General features: G+C 44.6%; 1 protein-coding gene across 4 annotated transcripts in view; it reads left to right on the top strand.

The window, feature by feature from the left end:
- LOC130117028 (PI-PLC X domain-containing protein 1-like) overlaps positions 1-23,644 on the top strand; it is a 46,355-nt gene that overhangs the window by 4,658 nt on the left and 18,053 nt on the right. The window contains exons 2-4 of one of the 4 annotated variants that reach the window (XM_056285182.1): positions 254-361; positions 473-609; positions 16,224-16,346. In XM_056285182.1, coding sequence (XP_056141157.1) covers positions 487-609; positions 16,224-16,346 — 246 coding nt within the window. In that variant the 5' untranslated portion in view covers positions 254-361; positions 473-486. The remainder of the gene's footprint in view (positions 1-253; positions 362-472; positions 610-16,223; positions 16,347-23,644) is intronic. The other 3 variants (XM_056285174.1, XM_056285188.1, XM_056285167.1) reach the window with 3 other exon arrangements.

Raw genomic sequence — 23,644 nt, forward strand, 5'->3', positions numbered from 1 at the left:
ATCGTGTAAATTGCGTGAACACAACATCCATTGCACGCTGTCCGTCTTGGGAGAGAGATCCCTCCTCTGTTGCTCTCCCTGAGGTTTCTTCTTATTGTTTCTCCCTGTTAAAGGGGTTTATTTTAGGGAGTTGTTCCTTATCCGATGAGAGGGTCTAAGGACAGGATGTTGTGTTGCTGTTAAGCCCACTGAGGCACATTTGTGACATTGGGCTATACAAATACAATTGATTTGATTTGATTTGATTACACAGCGTGAAGACAACATGAGTGGAACTGAAACTGCTACCTCTAATATCTCTAAGCGTCGTCCAGAGTTGATAAAGGAGCGGACTCACTGATCCTGGGAAGTGATGCTGTAGGTCTGATGATCTTTCTTTGTGTCGTACCTTTGACTGTCTTTCTTCCTGTCTTTCTTCACACTCTCTCTCTTATCTCTTTCTGTCTCTGTCTCCTTCTGTCTCTGGGAACAGGAAGCCATGACACCATGTCTTTTTGTCTTGATGTCTCCTCTCCTGTACTGCTGTCTGAGTCCTGCTTCCTCATCATGATGGACAGGCTATTCCCCTGCTGGACCCGTCCTTGTGTCTACCGCTGGGCCACCACACAGGTCAACACACACACACACACACACACACACACACACACACACACACACACACACACACACACACACACACACACACACACACACACACATGCAAACAAAACAAGCCGTAGTCATGGTTTCCGACCCTCGACTTTCTTGGCTAATGTGTGTGGAGCCCTAACTTTGTATGTTTGTGCTGTAGTGGTGCCCAGGTAAGGGTTCTTAAATTGGCACAAACTAAACTGAACTCGCTTTTTTGCTGCTTATCAGCGTCGGTGACAGTGTGGTTTTAAAATTCATGTATCCATAGTGTAATGTTGACTGTGAGTTCAATAATGTACGTAGATTTCCTAGGTGTTCTGGGAAAAGCCCCTCTTGGTGCCAGCTAGTGGTTGTCACAGGGTCCTTTGAAACTCCTCACTGGAAAAGCGCAGGTGTAGTCAGAAAACATGATGATGGTGGGATCTATTATGCCAGCCTCCCAATGTGCAGATAGTGAGGATATTTACAACATAAATGCAAAAACATGAAAAACAGAGAACAAAATACTCTAAACACAGGATTGCAAAATATTACAAAAAGGAGTTCCTCAATAACTCAATTATCTTTAAAAAAAAGTGTGGCTAAAAAGAATTTACAACAGTACTACAACACTGCACCGAAGCAAAGTAGCTGTTAACCTCCTGTGTAACCAAACTAATTCTGACTCCACCAGGGCCAAAGGCAGCCCCCCTTTTAAACTGGTGCTGGAAAAAAATCTGGTCTGCATGACAACACTTTTCTGGTTATGAGATTTTGTGATGTCATCAAGTACTCTTAATGTTGCCGCACTTTCACTTCTCCAAAGCCTGTGTCTGCAGCTATTCTCAGCATCTCATATGACTGACAGGTGGTGCCATTTATTATCAGCTAATGTTAGTGTGCAGGAATGCTCAAATATACGCCATAAAACATCGCTAACCAACTTTTTTCTTTTGAATTTATTAGGATTATGGGGGCTTTGTCTATATTGTGTCAATTCATATCGTACGTAACGGGGCGGTTTGTATCGTGTATGTTGTGTCAGTTTATATCATTTTTATTGTGGCTATTTGTATCATCTATATTGTGTTAATTCATATCCTCTATATTGTGTTAATTCATATCATCTATATTGTGTGGTTTGTGTTGTCGATATTGTGGCGGTTCATAGCACCTATAGTGTTGTGGTTCATAACTTGTGTCAGGGCTCATAAGTGGTGTTGTGAATTATTACCCAAAGCATCTAAGTTTTAGTGAAGAGGGGAGATCCCTCTGTGGTATTTGATCCTGATATGACCCAGCTAACTCAGTTTCACTCTCCATTGTTTACTCTGGTACCAAGCAGCAAGTCGTATGCATGAGCATTGTGGATTGATTTGTAATCAATCGCACTACCCACATCCCCCTCCCCACCATCCTGTATCCACCCAGAAAATTTCTACTTTAGGATTTGAGGAGGGAACAGAGGTGGACATTTTCCATCTATTTCATGACCCTTTAAAAAACTTTACATTTACTTAAATTAACAAACAGATAACCCATGCTAACCAGCTTCACAGGACATAGAATTTTAATGTGTTCTTGTGAGTTTTGACATGTAAAAAAAAAATGCTTTACTTGAGAAAATATTATTTACCACCATTGATTTAACAGATATAGGGGGAAAAAAACTGCATCAAAAATGTTGCTAAAAAATGTTTTTTTTTTACATTTTAATTTTTGAAATGATAAATACAAACTACGATTTGGTTGACGTAGGCTAGAAAATAGATTTCTAAATCAAAGTAAAACCTGAGCTTGCTGAAATCAATACGAGACAACCTGTGTACTTTTTCTAAAGGGAAATTTCACTGATGGTTTTTGTGTACTGATGAGTAATGTTCATTACTGACAATGTATCCAGGTTGCACCACATAGTGTATTAAAGAGCTAACTATGTATGGTGATGCCAGTGACTTCCAGGGAAAGGCTGGATGACAACCGCAAATAGGGTGGTGACACTGGAAAGACAGTGGACAGCTCGGAGACACTGCAACTGGGGCAGGGAGGGTTAGAACCCCAAGCTGCAGCTCTAGATGGAGCACCCATAAATATGCTACAAAGAGCCTTTCAGAGAAATACCCCCAAGGGGGCCCGAGAGGGGGGAAGGGTGAGTACTCAGAATGAATGGATATACTGGTAATGACCCAAGCCAATCAGCAAATGACTACGAGTGCAGTCTGCAGATGCAGCAAGGTCTGCAAAAACCCAAGAGGTCAAAAGATCCACCAGACCAAGTTGGGCTGCTTGTGGAAGGAGCAAGTGGTGCAACACACAGTGTAAGAACCTGATACAGCATTTACTGAGATGGAGGAGGAGCTAGGCCCAGAGACACCCTGCGTAAGCAGCATCGCCCTGTATGGGTATAACACCAAACTACAGCTTCGTCTCAGCAGTCTGGTAGAGGAGTTCAAGGTCACCTGAGCCAGAGAAGTCCTGCTCTACCAAGATTCTGCTGACACCAAGGTCTCCTCTGCGGGTATCGAGGTCAGAAGAGGAAGGAAGTGGCATGCACAGGAGGCAGTTGAGTGGGCTGAGGCAAGGGTGCTTCATAGCATCCTGATGGGCACTGTGGCAACTGGTCAGGCTCCGGAGCAACTCAAGACCTTGCTACAGTAGAGCCCAAGGAAAGGAGAGGCGAAAGCTGATCCAGCAGGAGGTATGCAGAGTGGTGGAGGAAGCTTGCTACAGGTCCTGGGACTCTTGGGGATTTGTGGGCTGCAAAGAAGAAGAGCCATTAGGAACATATTGGAAGCCACAGGAAAGGCTTCCCATTGGCTCTAGGTGAAGAGGGGTGACGTCTGGCATAATGCGCTACCTGGATACCAAGGATCCTGTTTGTGGACTTCAGCTCAACGTTCGACAACATCATTCCAGAAATCCTCTCCCAGCTCACTGTATCCCCCACCATCTGTCAGTGGATCACCAGCTTCCTGACAGGAAGGAAACAGCAGGTTAGGCTGGGGGGAGTCACTTCTGGTATACAGACAGTCAGCACTGGTGCTCCCCAGAGATGTGTTCGCTCCCCATTGCTCTTCTCCCTCTACACCAACGACTACCCCTCCAAGTTCCACTTATTAAACTACTGAAGCTTGCAGAGAACACTACAGTCATCGGACCCATCCAGGATGGTGATGAGTCTGCATATCAGTGGGAGGTTGAGCAGCTGGTGCTCTGATGTAGTCAGCACAACTTGGAACTGAACATGCTCAAGGCTTTGGTGATGACAGTGGACTTTAGGAGACACCCCTAAGCACTGCTCCCCCTCACAATATCCAACAACTCTGTGTCAACTGTGGTGACCTTCAAGTTTATTGGAACTACCACTACCAAATCAGTACCACTATCAACTCCATCCTCAAAAAGGCCCAGCAGAGGATGTTCTTTCTACGGTAATTGAGGAAATTTGGTCTGCCACTGGAGCTGTTGAGCCAGTTCTACACTGCAGTCACTGAAGCTGTCCTGTGCACATCCATCACGGTCTGGTTCGGAGCAGCAACAAGACTGGATAGGAACAGACTGCAGTGAACAGTAAGTTCAGCAGAATAAAATCATTGGCACTACCCTGCCCACCCTGCAGGACTTGTACACCTCTAGAGACCAGAAACGGGTTAGCAGAATCAGCACAGTGCCCCCAACATCCAGGACACACTTTTTTTGAACTCCTACCCTCTGGCAAGTCCAGCTGAACTGATTCAACTTTCTTTCTCAGATGCAATAAATCGGATCAAGAATGTGTTTGTCTGAGTGCATAGGAAAATAAATATATTGCTGTAATCCAAAACTGTCTAGGCATGATGTAAAATCCCTTGTTAGAGTTTAGTTGACATTATCCATATGTATATTAAAATCACCCAGCAATAATATATTGGAGGACAAATAATATAAGAAGGTTAGAAAAAGAGAAAGTTCATTTAAGAAACCGTTATTGGGCTAGGGTGGTTGATAAACAGTGGCTAGTGTGGTAGGATTTGACCCACTGATTTGTAAGGCAATGATCTCAAATGAAACAGGCACAGTTATAGAAGACATGTTCCACTTTTCACTGTATCGCGACACCACCACCCTGACAGTGGCATGGGATTTGCAGGTGTATACAAACTCAGGAGGAATAGTTTTCTTAAGCTGTGAAAAGACATTAGGTTGCTGCCAAGTGTCAGTCAAGCAAAAACCATCAAATTCATGATCATTCATTCATTCATCTTCAGCCGCTTCTCCGGGGTAGGGTCGCGGTGACAGCAAGCTAAGTAGGGCACTCCAGACGTCCCTCTCCCCAGAAATGCCCTCCAGCTCCTCCTGGGGAATCCCAAGGCGTTTCCAGGCCAGATTGGACATGTACTCCTTCCAGCGAGTTCTGGGTCTACCCCGGGGTCTCCTCCCAATTGGCCATGCCCAGAAAACCTCCAAAGGAAGGCGCCTAGGGGGCATCCTGATCAGATGCCCGAACCACCTCAACTGGCTCCTTTCGACACTAAGGAACAGCGGCTGTACTCCGAACTCCTTCTGGATGTCTGAGCTCCTCACCCTATTTCTATGGCTGAGCCATAACACCCTACGGAGGAAACTCATTTCACATGCTTGTATCTGCGATCTCGCCCTTTTGGTCACTAACCAAAGCTCATGTCCACAGGTGAGGGTTGGAACGAAGATTGTCTGGTAAATTGAGAGCTTTGCCTTCTGGCTCAGCTTCCTCTTCACCACAACGGTCCGGTACAACGTCCATAATAGTGCTGATGCTGCACCAATCCGCCTGTCAATCTCCCGCTTCATCCTACCCTCACTCATGAGCAAGACCCTGAGACACTTGAACTCCTTCACTTGAGGCAACAACTCATCCCCAAACCGGAGGGAACAATCCACCATTTTCTGGTAGATAACCATGGCCTCAGACTTGGAGGTGCTGATTCTCATCCCGGCCATTTTACATTCAGCTGCAAACTGCCCCAGTGCACACTGGAAGTCGGGTTCTGATGAAGCCAACAAAACCACATCATCTGCGAAGAGCAGAGATACAATTCTGAGGTTCCCAAAATGGACACACTCCTCACCTTGGCTGTGCTTTGAGATCCTGTCCATGAATATTACAAACAGAATTGGAGACAAGTGACAACCTTGCTGGAGTCCAACACCCACCGAAAACGCGTTTGACTGTGTGCCGAGTGCGGACAGAGCTCTCACTTTGGTTAAACAAGGACCGGATGGCTTGTAGCAACTGCCCCAGCACCCCCCACAGAGTATCCCGGGTACACGATCATAAGCCTTCTCCAAGTTCACATAACACATGTAGACTGGCTGGTCAAACTCCCATGTCCCCATCAGCACTTTGAGATCCTGTCCATGAATATCACAAACAGAATCGGACAAGGGACAATCTTGGCGGAGTCCAACACCCACCGAAAACGTGTTTGAATTTGTGCTGAGAATGTGGACACAGCTCTCACTTTGGAGGATTGGATGGCTTGTAGCAACTGCCCTGGTACCCCATACTCCCGCAGAACCCCCAACAGAGTGCCCTGGGGTACACGGTCATAAGCCTTCTCCAAGTCCACAAAACACATGTAGACAGGCTGGTCAAACTCTCATGCCTCCCTCAGCATTTCCGCAAGGGTAAAGAGTTGGTCCGATGTTCCACAGCCAGGACAGAATCTGCATTGTTCCTCCTGGACCTGAGGTTCAACAATCGATCAGAGCCTCCTTTCCAGCACCCTAGAGTAGGCTTTCCCCTGGAGGTTGAGCAATGTGATGCCCCAATAATTGGAGCACACCCTCCGGTCCCCCTTTTTAAATATGGGAACCACCACCCCAGTCTGCCACTCCACAGGTACTGTCCCCGACCTCCACGCGACACTGAAGAGGCGTCTCAACCAAGACAGCCCAACAATGTCCAGAGCCTTCAGCATCTCAGGGCGACTCTCATCCACACCCAGCGCCTTGCCACTGAGGAGCTTTTTAACTACCTCAGAGACCTCTGCCAGGGATATGGGTTGGGCTTCCCCTGAGTCTTCAGACTCTACCTCCTCCACTGAGGACGTGTTCGACGGGTTCAGGAGTTCCTCAAAGTGTTCTTTCCACCACTTGACAACCTCCCCAGTCCGGGTCAACAGTTCCCCTCCCTGGCTGAACACAGCCCGAGTCAAGCCCTGCTTCCCCTCCCTGAGTCACCGAATGGTTTGCCAGAACTTGTTTGAGGCCAACTGAATGTCCTCCTCCATAGCATCGCCAAACTCCTCCTACACCCGAGTTTTTGCTTCCACGACCACTGAAGCCACAGCCCTTCTGGCCTCCCGGCACCTGTCTGCTGCTTCAGTAATCCTCTGGGCCAACCAAGCCCGAAAGGCCTCTTTCTTCAGCCTGACGGCTTCCCTCACCACCGGTGTCCACCAGCGGGTTCTTAGGTTGCCGCCTCGACAGGCACTGTTGACCTTATGACCACAGCTCCTGCCTGCCGCATCTGCAATAGAGGCTTTGAATGTGACGCACTCAGAATCCATGTCCCCATTCTCCCTCGGGATACATGAGAACTTCTTCCAGATACGGGAGTTGAAGACCTCACGGACAGGGGCCTCTGCCAGACGTTCCCAGTGCACCCTCACTACACGTTTGGGTTTGCCAGGTCTGTCCGGCAGCCTTCCCGCCATCTGATCCAACTCACAATGAGATGGTGATCAGTTGACAGCTCTGCTCCTCTCTTCACCCGAGTGTCCAAAACATATGGCCGCAGATCTGATGATATGACCACAAAGTCTATCATCTATCTTTGGCCTAAGGTATTCTGGTACCAAACACACTTATGAACTACCTTATGTTCAGATATGATGTTTGTTATGGCCAATCCATGACTTACAGCAGTTTAATAACAAGGCTCCACTCAGGTTCAGATCGGGGAGGCCGTTCCTCCCAATCACGCCCCTCCAGGTTTCTCCACCAATGCCGACATGAGCGTTGAAGTCCGCCAGCAGAACTATAGAGTCCTGGGGTGGAGCTCTATCCAGGACACCACCCAGAGACTCCAAGAAGGCCGGATACTCCAAACTTTTGTTTGGTGTGTAAGCACGCACAACAGTCAGAGCCTTCCCCCCAGCGACTCAGTCATATAGAGGTGACCCTCTCATTCCCCGGGGAGAACTCCAACACGGCGGCGCTCAACTGGGGACTTGTAAGTATCCCCACACCCGCTCAGCACCTGTCACCTTGGCCAACTGTGGGAAAGTAATGAGTCTAGCTCCTCTCCAGCAATTTGGTACCAGAGCCCATGCTATGTGTGGAGGTGAACCCAACTATATCTAGTTGGTACCGCTCCACCTCCCGCACCAGCCCAGCTCAGGCTCCTTCCCTGCAAGAGAGGTGACATTCCACATCCCGAGGACCAATCTGCAATGCCAGAAGTCGGCACACCCCGTTCCCCCCTTTGCTTGCCACCTGGCCTGCATTGCACCCTACCCTAATGCTCATCGCCACGTGTGGTGGGTCCATGAGGTGGTGGCTCCATGTTGTTTTTTCGGGCTGTGCCCGACCGGGCACCATGGGCCAAGGCCCAGCCACCAGATACTTGCCGACGAGTTCAATTCCCAAGTTTGGCTCCAGGAGGAGCCCCGGTTTCCCTTTTCCGGGCGAGGTGCTGTAAGTCTGATCTGAATGATCATTCGGTAGTTCATGAAATAGAAGTCCCTTGTTAGTTAGCAAGCGGATGTTAAATAACCTGATGGTGAGATTGTTTTTCGCGAGTTGCTTCTCTGTTGCTATCCCTGAGGTTTCTTCCCATTTTTTCTCCCTGTTAAAGGGTTTTTTTTTTTCTTTTTTTTAAGGGAGTTGTCGCTTACCCGATGTGAGGGTCTAAGGAGAAGATGTTGTGTTGCTGTAAAGCCCCTCGAGGCAAATTTGTAATTTGTGATATTGGGCCATACAAATAGAATTGACGTGAATTGACCTGAGTTTGACACACGCTGTGGTCAATAGTCCGTCTGGATTTTTTTGAGGGACAAGTAATGGAAGACCAGAAGGAACGTATTGGTTTTGTGTCATCAAGATTGAAGCTCCGGTGGGATCAGTGGTGAATGTATTTCTGATGAAAATTACAAGCAATATCCAGGTGAAGATGCAATGCCGGTGGTGGCCCAGAGAGGTGGGGTTGTAGTTGAAAAAGTTCAGATGCCATATAATGAAGTAACAGTGTTACTGGATGGAGTATAAAAAATAGGGTAATCCAGGCAAACATAATCCATATAAGCAGCCTATTGATCCACATTGTTGCCGGTGTCATACCAAATGCAGGCTCTGAAGTAGAACAACAGCAGCTGGGGGAGGTGAGCTGGGGGCGGCATGGTGGCCCAGTGGTTAGCACTGTCACTTCACAGCAAGAAGGTTCTGGGTTTGAACCCCAGGGTTGTCCAATCTTTGGGGTCATCCCAGGTCGTCCTCTGTGTGGAATTTCCATGGTCTCCCCATGTCTGTGGTGAGTTTACTCCGGGTGCTCCAGTTTCCCCCCACCATAAAAAAAGACATGTATGTTAGGGTCAATACTCCTGTGTGTGCCCCTGACCAAGCCAATGGGAAAAGAACTGAGTTGGTCCCCGGGTGCTGCATTGCAGCTGCCCACTGCTCCTAGATACACAGCTAGGATGGGTTAAATGCAGAGAAGAATTTCCCTGCTGGGATTTACAAAGTATATCTAAATTAAAAAAAAATCCACTGGCAGGTATGAATCAATTAGTAGCCCAAAATACACAGGATTATCAGATAAAAACAAGCAAACAGGTTTCTGAAATTGTCAGCAGAATGAGGCGCTGTTCATTTGGATAAAGGAACAATACAGACGACAAAGCAAAAATCAACAGAAAGATCCAGAGAAGAGTGGCAGCTTGTCACACCAGCGTTCACCCTTCAGGACCAACCGGTAAACTTATGGTTTACTCAAGTCTGCCTTATTTCCTGCAACAGTGTCACATACTGACCAATCAATACAATTCAATGCAATGCAAATTTTCAAATGTAAATACATGTGTCTATGTCTTCTCCTTTCTCTTTTTCTGTGTGTGAATGGTGTCATGTGAGTCTCTCTTGCATGCATGTGCAGTCGGTTCTCCTTCCAGGTCTCCATGGTGATGGTGGCCGCCATTTGGATGCTGCCTGCCCTTCCTCTCCTCACATAAGTTTTTCTTATTACATGATGATGCTGGTCGCGTGGCTTGGGTCCTGGACTGCTCCGTTGGCATGTGGACACTGCTTGGCATCCTGTGCATCATGTTCTTCATAAATTTTATATCCATTATAATTCTGTTCTCCTCTTTCAATGTTGTATCGTGTAAATTGCGTGAACACAACATCCATTGCACGCTGTCCGTCTTGGGAGAGAGATCCTCCTCTGGTGCTCTCCCTGAGGTTTCTTCCTATTTTTTCTCCCTGTTAAAAGGGTTTAGTTTTAGGGAGGTGTTGCTCATCCGATGAGAGGGTCTAAGGACAGGATGTTGTGTTGCTGTTAAGCCCACTGAGGCACATTTGTAATTTGTGATATTGGGCTATACAAATAAAATTGATTTGTTTTGATTTTGAACTGCTTTATACAGGTTACAATTATTGCTGTTATTGTTGTAGTTCTAACTAATACTACTGCTACTTTTGGCTGTTCCCGTTAGGGGGCGCCACAGCGGATCATCCATTTCCATCTCTTCCTGTCCTCTGCATCTTCCTCTGTCACACCAGCCACCTGCATGTCCTCCCTCACCACATCCATAAACCTCCTCTTTGGCCTTCCTCTTCTCCTCTTCCCTGGCAGCTCCATATTCAGCATCCTTCTCCCAGTATACCCAGCATCTCTCCTCCACACATGTCCACACCATCTCCAACTTGTCTCTCTTGCTTTGTCTCCAAACCGTCCAACTTGAGCTGTCCCTCTAATATATTCGTTCCTAATCCTGTCCTTCTTCATCACTCCCAGTGAAAATCTTATCATCTTCAACTCTGCCACCTCCAGCTCCTCCTCCTGTCTTTTCATCAGTGCCACTGTCTCCAACCATATAACATAGCTGGTCTCACCACCATCTTGTAAACCTTCCCTTTAACTCTTGCTGGTACCCTTCTGTCACACATCACTCCTGACACTCTTCTCCACCCACTCCACCCTGCCTGCACTCTCTTCTTCACCTCTCTCCTGCACTCCCCGTTACTTTGGACAGTTGACCCCAAGTATTTAAACTCAAATGCCTTCATCACCTCCACTCCTTGCATCCTCACCATTCCACTGTCCTCCCTCTCATTCACTCATAGGTATTCTGTCTTGCTCCTACTGACTTTCATTCCTCTTCTCTCCAGTGCATACCTCCACCTCTCCAGGCTCTCCTCAACCTGCACCCTACTCTCGCTACAGATCACAATGTCATCCACAAACGTCATCGTCCACAGAGACTCCTGCCTGATCTTATCTGTCAACCTGTCCATCACCATTGCAAAGAAGAAAGGGCTCAGAGCCGATCCTTGATGTAATCCCACCTCCACCTTGAACCCATCTGTCATTCCAACCACACACTTCACCACTGCTACACCTCTCTCCTGCACTCCCCGTTAACTTTGGAGAGTTGACCTCAAGTATTTAAACTCATACACCTTCATCACCTCTACTCCTTGCATCCTCACCATTCCACTGTCCTCCCTCTTTCATGATAGGTTGTGGAGTCGTGGTATGATTTATGGTACAGTGTATGGGCAATAAAGTATATAAGCAATATGGTATATTATATGCGCCAGGTGAATCGGCCATACTAATTGTCCCTAGGTCTGAATGTATGTGTTTGTGTGTGTGTGTGTGTGTGTGTGGGCCCTGTGATGGACTGGCGGCCTGTCCAGGGTGTCTCCCTGCCTGCCGCCCAGTGACTGCTGGGATAGGTTCTAGCATCCCATGGCCCCGGTTGGGATGGGCGGCTCGGATAATGGATGGATGGATGGTATAATATATGGGCATAGGTTGTTGATTACTCAACCATAACAATTGTCTGTATAGTGGTGACATAGTACCTGTTGTGCGTACATACTTGCCTCCACTGTCAAGTCAGTTTTTGTACAGCCCAATATCACAAATTACAAATGTGCCTCAGGGGGCTTTACAGCAACACGACATCCAATCTTTAGACCCTCGCATCGGATAAAGAACAACTCCCTGAAACCTTTAACAGGGAGGATAAACAGGGAGAAACCTCAGGGAGCGCAACAGAGGAGGATCTCTCTCCCAAGACGCACAACGTGACATGATGCTGTGTTACACAATTTGCACAATACAACACTGAAAGAGGATAACACAGTTACAATGGAATTATAAAATATATGAAAAATATGATGAGGAGGATGCCAAGCAGTGTCCAGATGTCACCGAAACAGTCCAGGACCCAAGCCACGTGCCCACGTCACCATGTAGACAAAAAAAACCCAACATTAGTCACATCTTAGTGAGAGAAGGGTATAACATCAAAAAACAGGATAACAACATTATATGAATTCATAACATATATGACAAGAAAATGTGATGAGGGGGATGCCAAGCAGTGTCCAGGTGGTGACCACCATCACCATGGAGATCTGGGAGGAGGACCTACTACACATGCACACAGGGCAGACTCACATCGCACCATTCACACACAGAGGAGGAGAAAGGAGAAGATGTCGTTCAGAGAGAGAAAAGACATGTGAGAGAAGAGAACAGTTTGCAGTAGTCAGAATCTATAATCTATACTCTATAATCTATAATCTATACTCTATAGTCTATAATCTATACTCTATAGTCTATAATCTATACTCTATAATCTATACTCTATACTCTATAATCTATACTCTATAATCTATCGTCAATAATCTATAATCTCGTCGGCAGTGTCATGTTTTTTTAAGCAATATATTTATTGAATTTTGTTTGCAAATTACATCAAAACAAGTAATAGCACAGTACAGCAAACATTTTCACCCTACCCCCCCATAACCCCGTCCCTATAACAAGTAATACAATTCAAAGCAGGGTTAAAGAAGATAAAGATAAAAATTAAATTAATAAAAATAATAAAATAAAATAATAATTTCTTTCACAGACTGATTAGAGGGTGTGTTTTTTTTCAGTTACTTTTACGCATATAAACAGTCAGATAGAGTTGTTCTGCTCCCCCAGAGCTTGTTCTTGCTGAAGCAAGTTACCAACATTAGTATTACGTCTTAAGAAATACAGAAACAATCCCCAGATTTTATCAAAAACACTTTGTTTACGTCTAACAATATACATTATCTTTTCCATTGACATGTTTGAAGCCATTTCTTTAACCCACATACCAATTCTTGGTCCATCAACACTTTTCCAATTAAGAGCAATTACACGTTTTGCTTGTAATATACACATATCTATAAATCTGAACTCATTGCTATGTAAATGTGGGGTGGTAGGATATAAACCAAGAATAAAAAGCTTTGGACTCAATGGTAATTTCTTTGACAAAATTTGATCAATCATATCAACAACATCTTGCCAGAAGGTTTTCACTTCCACACATTCCCATATACAGTGAAACAGCGTCCCCCTTGCCTCACTACACTTAATACAGGTATCAGGAATATTGTCATTAAACTTGTGCAATTTAACAGGAGTTATATATGTACGCATCAGCCATTTATGCTGTAGAAGCTTTAGGTTGCTGCTAACTGTCTGTCTCTGGGCCTCTTTACATGCCTCACTCCATTCTTCTAAAGATATTTCCTCCTCTATATCTCCTTCCCATAATCTCAGTTTTGTCTCTGATGATTCATCAGATCCAGATACAAATAAGTCATACATAGTTGAAATTAAACCTTTATCATAACAGTGTTTTGTGACTGCAACTTCTAATATAGAAATGGTAGGAATGTCTAATGAATGGCTTTGACAGGATGATATAAAACTCCTTAGCTGAAGATTTTTGAAAAAATGATTCCTTTGAATGTCATACTTGGTAGATATTTCCTCAAAGGACATGAATACTTCATCCTCCTCCCTGTACATGTCTTGTACTTTCCTTAACCAGTGTCATGTTGTTATTCCATTACTTTCTTCCTTTTTAAATGTTCCTCCTTTTTCTCCCCAATTGTATCCGGCCAATTACCCCAGTCTTCCGAGCCGTCCCGGTCTCTGCTCCACCCCCTCTGCTGATCCGGGGAGGGCTGCAGACTCCCACATGCCTCCTCCCATACATGTGGAGTCACCAGCCGCTTCTTTTCACCTGACAGTGAGGAGTTTCACCAGGAGGGACGTAGCGCGTGGAAGGATCACGCTATTCCCCCCCAGTTCCCCCTCCCCCCTGAATAGGCGCCCCGACTTTACCAGAGGAGGCGCTAGTGCAGTGACCAGGACAGCGCGCTGGACCAGGACACATACCCACATCTGGCTTCCCACCTGCAGACACGGCAAATTGTGTCTGTAGGGACACCCAACCACCAAGCTGGAGGTAACACGGATTCAGTTCAGATTCGAACTGGTGATCCCCGTGTTGGTAGGCAACAGAATAGACCCCCACGCCACCGGGTCGCCTCGTTCCATTTATTTCTTCTGTTTTTGTTTGCTGTTTGTTTTCTTTTTTCTTGTTTTGTGTGAGTGATGTCTGCAAGTGCTAAAAGTTGCTGTGTACCGGGGTTAAAGTCCTGGTGTGAATAGGCACACTGGGCCAGTAAAGTTGATCCTCATTCTGATCTAATGTCTTTTTCAGTTGACACTGATGTGTATCCGTGCCAACAGACTGGTTTTGCCGGGTTTTTAAGAATTGAGCAAAATAAAACATAATACAATGTTGGGTGATATTGGGAAGACATGCCATCTTGTCTACTTCGTTAGTTCTGCCCGTGGCGCTGATTGGCTAGTCGTTAGTCCCCTTGCAGCGCTGATTGGCTAGTCGTTAGTCCCCTTGCAGTACTGATTGGCTAGCCGTTAGTCCCCTTGTGGCGCAGATTTGCTTGTCGTTAGTCCCCTTGCAGCGCTGATTGGCTAGTCGTTAGTCCCCTTGCGGCGCTGATTGGCTAGCCGTTAGTCCCCTTGTGGCGCTGATTGGCTAGCCGTTAGTCCCCTTGTGGCGCTGATTGGCTAGTGGGTAGTCCCCTTGTGGCGCTGATTGGCTTGTCGTTAGTCCCCTTGCAGCACTGATTGGCTAGTCATTAGTCCCCTTGTGGCACTGATTGGCTAGTCGTTAGTCCCCTTGTGGAGCTGATTGGCTAGTCGTTAGTCCCCTTGCGGCGCTGATTGGCTAGTCATTAGTCCCCTTGCGGCGCTGATTGGCTAGTCGTTAGTCCCCTTGTGGCGCTAATTGGCTAGTCGTTCGTCCCCTTGTGGCACTGATTGGCTAGTCGTTAGTCCCCTATCGGCGCTGATTGGCTAGTCGTTAGTCCCCTTGCGGCGCTGATTGGCTAGTCGTTAGTCCCCTTGCGGTGCTGATTGGCTAGTCGTTAGTCCCCTTGCGGCGCTGATTGGCTAGTCGTTAGTCCCCTTGTAGCTCTAATTGGCTAGTCGTTAGTCCCCTTGTGGCGCTGATTGGCTAGCCGTTAGTCCCCTTGTGGCGCTGATTGGCTAGTCATTAGTCCCCTTGCAGCGCTGATTGGCTAGTCGTTAGTCCCCTTGTGGCGCTGATTGGCTAGTCGTTAGTTCCCTTGCAGCGCTGATTGGCTAGTCATTAGTTCTGCCCTTGGCGCTGATTGGCTAGTCGTTAGTCCCCTTGCAGCGCTGATTGGCTAGTTGTTAGTCCCCTTGTGGCGCTGATTGGCTAATCGTTAGTCCCCTTGTGGCGCTGGTTGGCTAGTCGTTAGTCCCCTTGTGGCGCTGACTGGCTAGTCGTTAGTCCCCTTGCGGTGCTGATTGGCTAGTCGTTAGTCCCCTTGCAGCGCTGATTGGCTAGTCATTAGTTCTGCCCTTGGCCCTGATTGGCTAGTCATCAGTTCTGCCCTTGGCCCTGATTGGCTAGTCGTTAGTCCCCATGCGGCGTTCATTGGATAATCCTTTTTTCGACTGAGAAACGGCTGTTCCATGTCATGATGCCAGAGCAGAAGAATCAGTCACCTTGGTGGAGTGGGCAGAGTCTATGATCTGGTTTCAGGCAGATACTGATGGAGAAATCAGTGTTGCCCTGCTCGTAGAGTCCTCCCCACAGCACATACACGTACTAGAATGCATTTTGCGCAAGCTTCTGTATTGTCGTCTCTAAGACCCTCTGCTCTGCACCTGTGTTGTGGGACATCATGTACAGCTCAGCCCAGACAACGTGAATTTGTTTTTGAACAGCGTGTTCTGCAAAGGCGCAGAAATGATCAGGAACAACTGCAGGTGTTTTTCATGCACTATCCCCATTGCAGATAGACAGACATAAGGTTGAAAATCAGTGAACTTTCCCTTTAAGAAAAATCAGCATGTCCACATGTTCAGGGTTAAATCTTAAACACCTTCCTGTTTTGTTTTGGGTTTTTGTGTGCCAGAGATCCAAACATTAATGTGTTCATTTGGGGGCATTCCTAATACATGTGTATCTCTGTACACAGGGGTTAATTAATCTGTGTGTGTGTGTGCGTGTGTGTGTGTGTGTGTGTGTGTGTAGAACTTTACCATCAGTGAACAGTGTGATTTGGGTGTACGGTTCTTTGACCTGAGAATCGCCAAGAAGCCATCAGGGGACAGAGTTTACTTTGCACATGGGCTCTACACACTGCAGACTGTTAAGGTACACACACACACACACACACACACACACACACACACACACACACGTTATGCGTAATTTCCTCATTGTGAGACAGTGCTGTGAAAAGCAGATGTGTGCACAACAGCCGGTGATAGCCCAGGTTGCGTGCAGGTGCTACTCTTAGCTAATGTAAACTCGAGGATTTTGTGTTTGCAGAAGACAAAGTTATCCTAGGTGGGATTCAGGTGTTATTCTTGAACTTAGTTTTTATTTCAGTTTCAACAACTTATACAACCAAATTCACAACCTTGCCTGCTGTTTTTTTCTTTTCTTTTTTTCAGCTGTACCTATATGGTTTACAGATAATTTAACAAAAGGGAGTTTAAAAAAAACAACAACAAAAAAACCCTTTAGCTTGAAGTTAGTTGTAATGGCGGTATAAATTAAAGACTTGAATAATTAAAAAAAGGGAAGGAGGGGTCGAGGTCGGGGAGGGGAGTTGTGTATGAATGTGTGTAGTGGTATGGGTGCGTGTATATGCATAGACAGATAAGATGACTTGAGAAGATGGAGACCGCATGTATGATGCAGAACGTATACAAGGGTCTGCAACACTTCGCTGTCTCAGTATGGCCATGGCCGGGCTCCTCCACCTTTTAAGAAATATATAGTGAATAAATAAATAAATATATAATATATCAGAAATATATCTTTCTGAAGTCTCAAAGAGTATGTTATTTGTTCCATCTGATATATTTCCCATACTTTCTCAGTCCATAAATTGTATGTTGGGGGTCAGGTTTTAACCACCTAATTGTGATGCATTTAATTGCTGCTGTTAGTAATATTTGTAAAAAAGTATTTTTTAGCTCGTCCATCAATCTTTTGTGAAGTTTTGGTGGAATACTTCTTTAAGTACCCCAAACACCTCTTCCCAAAATGTTCTTAATTTAGGACATGTCCAAGATATGTGGGTATGGTTGCCAATTTATGTTCTACAATTTCTCCAGCATTTATTTGAGTGTGTTGGGCCCATTTTAGCCACTGTTTCTGGTGTCTGAAAGAATCTCATAGTTACCTTCCATTTGAATTCCCTCCATGTATTTGAACTGGTTACTAGATTTGCTTCAGTACATATTTCTTCCCACATGTCCTGTGGTGTATCTGTATTCATTTCAGTTTCCCGTCTTCATTTTATCTGCAGTGTATTATTCATATTCAAGCCTGAAAATATTTGGTAAACATGACTTATGACTTTCTTATCCCCGATCCCTGTTTGTAATTTTATCAAGAACTCTTCAATTGGAGTGGGCACCAACACTCTATCCCACTCTTTATGTTTTGTTAAAAAGTCCCTTAGTTGTAAATATCTGAAAAAAATCTTAATAGGAAGCATACACTCCACTCTCAGCTCTTCAAATGATTTGAGGATGCCGTCCTTATGAAGTTGGTGTAGATTAGTGAGTCCACGTTCTGACCATTTTCTAAAACCTGCATCTATATGGGAGGGTACAAAATCCTTTATAAATCCAATTCTAGTTGGTGCAGAAATTACTTTAGGCAATCCAAATGACAGTTTTATTTTCCTCCAGGTGTTTAGTGTAACTCTAGTCCATCTACCCACCTGAGTTGCTTTTAAGGGGACTCAAAGGAGTTGAATCAAGTGCAACTGGACTTGGTATATATCCGTGAAGACGTTTCGCCTCTCATCCAAGAGGCTTCCTCAGTTCTGCCTTTCTGACTAGACCAAGCTAGTCTGACTGGCTGCTGATGAGACTCAGAATTTATCCTCTAGGAGTCGTTGTCAGAGCTCTTGATATGCGTGGCTCTCCTGTGCTCCGATTAATGACGGGCGCGGCCATAACATCGGTACACAAAAGAGCCACTCATATCTATGGCTCTGTTAGCGACGAGCGTTGGTAAACATCGGGACACAAAGAGCCAAGCATATCAATAGCTCTGACAACGACTCCTAGAGGATAAATTCTGAGTCTCATCAGCAGCCAGTCAGACTAGCTTGGTCTAGTCAGAAAGGCACGAACTGAGGAAGCCTCTTGGATGAGAGGCGAAACGTCTTCACGGATATATACCAAGTCCAGTTGCACTTGATTCAACTCCTTTGGATAACCATGACGACCTGGATCAATGAGAACATTCACGTACATTTTAAGGGGACATCTATGAAAGGCAAGGTCTGTAGGGGCTTCACATTCAAGCGTTTTTCTATGTTAAGCCAACGAGAACGTGTAAGATCCTGAATCCATATTGTTAACGGTTTTAACTGTGCAGCCCAAAAATAATATCTTAGATTCGGGAGTTGGAGGCCTCCATGCGGTTTAGATAGCTGTAATGTTTTTAGTCTAATTCTTGGTCATTTTCCTTGCCATATAAATTTTGAAATGAGCCTGTCTAATTTATCAAATATAGATTTAGGAATATCAATAAGTATCATCTGAAATGGATAGAGTAGCTTAGGTAGCACATTCATACGTATACTCTCAATACAGCCCAACAGAGACAGGGGAAGTATTGACCACTGGTCCAAATCCTTACTGATATTATGAACTATGCATTTGTAATTTGCATCATATCGCTTTCCTAGCGATGGGGGGATTTGAATACCAAGATATTTAATGCCATCTTTAGGCCATTTAAACCCACTCTGGAGTTTGACCGTTTGAGGAATTCTACCACTTATATCCATTGCCATTGTTTTGTCCACATTTACTTTATAACCCGAGAAGTACCCATATATGGAAATAAGATCCTTTAAGTGTGGGATTGTTGTTGTAGGTTCGGCTATATATAAAAGCACATCATCTTCGTATAAAGATAATTTGTATTCTCATTTATTGTCAGTCCCTTTATGTTGTTGTCATCTCTGATAACTGTGCTAGTGGTTCAATACTAATATCGAACAGTAGGGGTGAAAGAGAGCAGCCCTGTCTGCAGCCACGTTCTAGGGCAAATCGGTTTGATAGAGCCACATTTACTTTAACAGCAGCTTGTGGATTAGAATATAGTGTTTGTATCCACTTTATGAAATTAGGGCCAAACTGGAATCGTTTCAGTGTTTGAAGCAAGTATTGCCAGGATACTTGATCGAATGCCTTCTGGGCATCGAGGGATAATATCATTGCTGCCTCCTCCTTGACTTTCGGGTGATTCATTAAATTTGATAGTCTTAATATTGTCCCCATTGTATCTTCCTATGATAAACCTGGTCTGATCAGGATGAATAAGTTCTGTGATAATTTTATTGACGCGTCTCGATAGAATAGCTGTTAGTATACGCAGGTCTCCATTCAGTAGTGAAATAGGCCTGTATGATTAGCATTTGGTGGGGTCCTTGCCTTCCTTATGTATTACAACTATTGTCACTTCTCTCCAGGAGGGGGGCCATTTATCCAGATTGTAGTGCATGGTGGTAAGCTTTTAATAGAAAAGGTGATACTGTCTCTTTTATAAAATTCATTAATATACCCATCTGGACTGGGGCTTTTATTGATTTTCAGTGTAGAGATTACCTGTTGTATTTCCCATTCCTTAATTTGTTCATCCAACTCTTTTGCCATGGTCTCAGGTAGCTCTTTTATTTTGATGTCTTTCAAAAACTGTGCAAACTCTTTATCATCTGTGCAAGTGTCTGTGTTTTTGTATAGAGATTTAAAAAATTCTGCAAAAGACTGAAATTTCATCTGGTTTGGTAAGTGTTGAACTATTAGACTTTCATTTCTGTACTACATTGGACGATTGCTGTTTTTTAAGTCTTAATGCTAACCATCTACTTGTCCTGTTACCGTTTTCATATTTTTGTTTGGTAAACCTTAAGTTGCCCTCAGTGTTTTTGGTGATTAGGCTATTTACGTAGCTCTCTTCGTGCTTGTTTGAGTGCATTAAGTAGATTGGAGGATGGTGTTCATTTATGTTGTTGCTTGAGTTGTCTTATTTTGTCTTCTAATTCATGTTGTTTTGCTCCTTCTCTTTTTTTCACAGTTGTAAATGAGATAATGCGACCTCTAATATAAGCCTTAGCACAGTCCCATAGAATGAGAGGTGATATTTGGGGCGAGATATATTTGTATCTAAATAGTTGTTTAGTTCAGTTGTTATAAATGAGATAAATTCCTTGTCGTTTAAAAGTGATGCATTTAATTGACATTGTTTAGTTGTTGGCCTGTGACCTATGTGCCATGAGAGTGCTAGAGGTGCATGATCAGATAGAGTAATTGGTAGAATCTCCATGTCTTCTATCCTGTGGAGTTCTGCTTTGGGGGTGAAAAAATAATCAATTCTAGAATAGGATGAATGTCTATGTGAGTAAAAGGTGAAATCTCTACCTTTAAGGAATTTACATCTCCAAACATCCAGCAGACCTGACTCTTGTCGATAAGTGTCTTAGAATTTTACTCATTCTAGAAGTGGGAGATTTTGAGGTAGGTTGTCTATCTATCCATAAGCTGAGACATAACACAGTTGAAATCCCCTCCTAGCAGTAAGATACCAGAGCTGTTCTGAAGGATAGTGGTGAAGATTGTACTAATGAAGCCAGGCTCGTCCTCATTTGGAGCATAAATGTTCATAGAAGAGACCTGTATTCCATCAATACATCCATTTACTAGGATAAATCTCCCTTCAGCATCTTTGTGGACTTTAGTTTGTGTAAAATTAACCTGCCTATGTATCAGAATAGATATGCCTCTCTTTCTACCTGATGGGTGTGATGAGTAAAATACTTTGTCCGCCTAAGATTTGTTTAGTTTCTCATGTTGTCTGTGAATGTTCTCATTCATCCAGGTCATGGTTATCCAAAGGAGTTGAATCAAGTGCAACTGGACTTGGTATATATTTTCATAGTTTCTCATGTTGTATTCCCGACAAGTGGGTCTCTTGCAAAAATGCTATCTGAGTGTTGGCTCTTTTTAACTGATTAAGGATTTTCTTCCTCTTTATAGGACTATGAAGACCTTTCACATTGTAACTTATGACTTTAAGGGATCTCATGACTTAAAGTTAGAATTAGGCAGAGTATTAGTTTTGCCCTTGAGTAATGTGGTGGCAAGGGAAGGCAAGTGTGGAGGAGCGTGTTGGAAGTGGGACGTAGCATCGATGTGTGTGATTGTATGAGTGCAGGTGGGTGGGTATAAGAAAGTACCTGCGGTAGGTGAGGGGTAGATAATGTGGGGAAAGTGGGGTATCATAACAAAAGAAAATATATAAAAGTAAACTACATATATAAATGGATATACATGTAAAATTATGAAATAGTGTGTGAGATAATTATTAATACTAAGTACAGCAGTATGATCACCATAATATTTTAACATTAACAAAAAACATTTGTATTTCCCTGTTGCTCTTACTCTTATGGTAGAAACCCTGGGGAACAGTGGGATCTGTGCAAATAGAACTGAACATAAAATAAGATAAATCATGAACTCAGCCAGCATTAGCATCCAATCACTCTTTTAGGACAGGGTCCCAGGCTGCAGGTCTGAACAGGCAGCTGTGCGAACAGTCTTTAAAAAGGTTCGCATTTGCTTGGATATAAAACCAAACATACCAACTAGTGTCATCAATTAGCACTCAGGTTCCTGCAGAACTTACGAATACAACCTAGCAAAGAGAACGACACCTTAACCTCAATGTCTCTGTTGTCAATGTAATTATATATACAGTGCATCCGGAAAGTATTCACACCCCTTCACTTTCCCCACATTTTCTTATGTTACGGCCTTATTCCAAAATGGATTAAATTCCTTTTTTTCTCTCATCAATCTACACACAATACCCCATAATGACAAAGTGAAAAAGGATTTGTAGAAATTTTTGGAAATTTATTAGAAATAAAAAACTTAAATATAGCATGTACATAAGTATTCACACCCTTTGCTATGACACTCAAAATTGAGCTCAGGTTCATCCTGTTTCCACTGATCATCCTTCAGATGTTTCTACATCTTGACAGGAGTCCACCTGTAGTAAATTCAATTGATTGGACATGATTTGGAAAGGCACACACCTGTCTATATAAGGTCCCACTGTTGACAGTGCATATCAGAGCAGAAACCAAGCCATGAAGTCAAAGGAATTGTCTGTGGACCTCCGAGACAGAATTGTAGCGAGGCACAGATCTGGGGAAGGGTACAAAAAAATTTCTACAGCTTTGAAGGTCCCAAAGAGCACAGTGGTCGCCATCATTCGTAAATGGAGGAAGTTTGGATCCACCAGGACTCTTCCTAGAGCTGGCCGCCCAGCCAAACCGAGCAATCGGGGGAGGAGGGCCTTGGTCAGGGAGGTGACCAAGAACCCGATGGTCACTCTGAGAGAGCTCCAGCGTTCCTCTGTGGAGATGGGAGAACCTTCCAGAAGGACAACCATCTCTGCAGCACTCCACCAATCAGGCCTTTATGGTAGAGTGGCCAGACGGAAGCCTCTGCTCAGTAAAAGCCACATGACAGCCCGCTTGGAGTTTGCCAGAAAGCACCTAAAGGACTCTCAGACCATGAGAAACAAGATTCTCTGGTCTGATGAAACCAAGATTGAACTCTTTGGCCTGAAAGCCAAACGTCACTGTTACGGCCACGGGTGTGTCCGTATAGTTTTGTGTTGCCTCCTGTATCACTCTGACTCTACATTCAGGTATCCGCCAGGTGCTCCTCATCACCTAATCAACCGGTCAACGAATCATCCAATTTTCATCAGCTGTGCAGTCTCCCATTTAAACCCCCACTTGTCTTCAGTTCACCGGCCAGCTAGTGTAGTTTGTGTGATCTAGTTACTTTGTGTTTGTAACGTCTGGCCCGTTTTTGGTTTAGTTTGCATTGTGACTATTTTGAGTTATGTTTAGTTGTTTAGCTCTTTTGGGCGAGGGGATCAAGGTAAGATGCCCATGGGCAAACACCCCATCACGTAGCTTACCTCTGTTAGACACACTAGGTTAGCAGCGGTTGCCACCTTTTTGTCTTTAGGTTTGGTGCTTTTCAGCACTGTCAAGGGTGGGTTACTTTTGTTAATAGTTTGTTTTGGCAACCGTTCGGTTCCCTTGTCCTGTCATTGTTAATAAATATATTTATTATATCTATACGTTTATGTCTCACTGTGTTGCACCCTCACCTCACTGTTACTCAGTACACTAATAGTTGCACCCTCTCCAGACCGAGGGTCGTAACAAATGGGGGCTCGTCCGGGATATTGGCGGCTTTGGTCTGGCTAGTTGCCGTTTCCTGTAGTGTGCTGTGTTAGCGTTCGGTGTTGGGTGGTGTTGAGCACAGTGTTCATTATTGTTTAGTGTTGTTGGTGTGTTCTTGGTTTGGTGGTGGGTACGGCCGTGGCTG

The sequence above is a fragment of the Lampris incognitus genome, chromosome 1 (genome assembly GCF_029633865.1).
Source record: "Lampris incognitus isolate fLamInc1 chromosome 1, fLamInc1.hap2, whole genome shotgun sequence".
In the NCBI taxonomy this organism is placed as follows: Eukaryota; Metazoa; Chordata; class Actinopteri; order Lampriformes; family Lampridae; genus Lampris; species Lampris incognitus.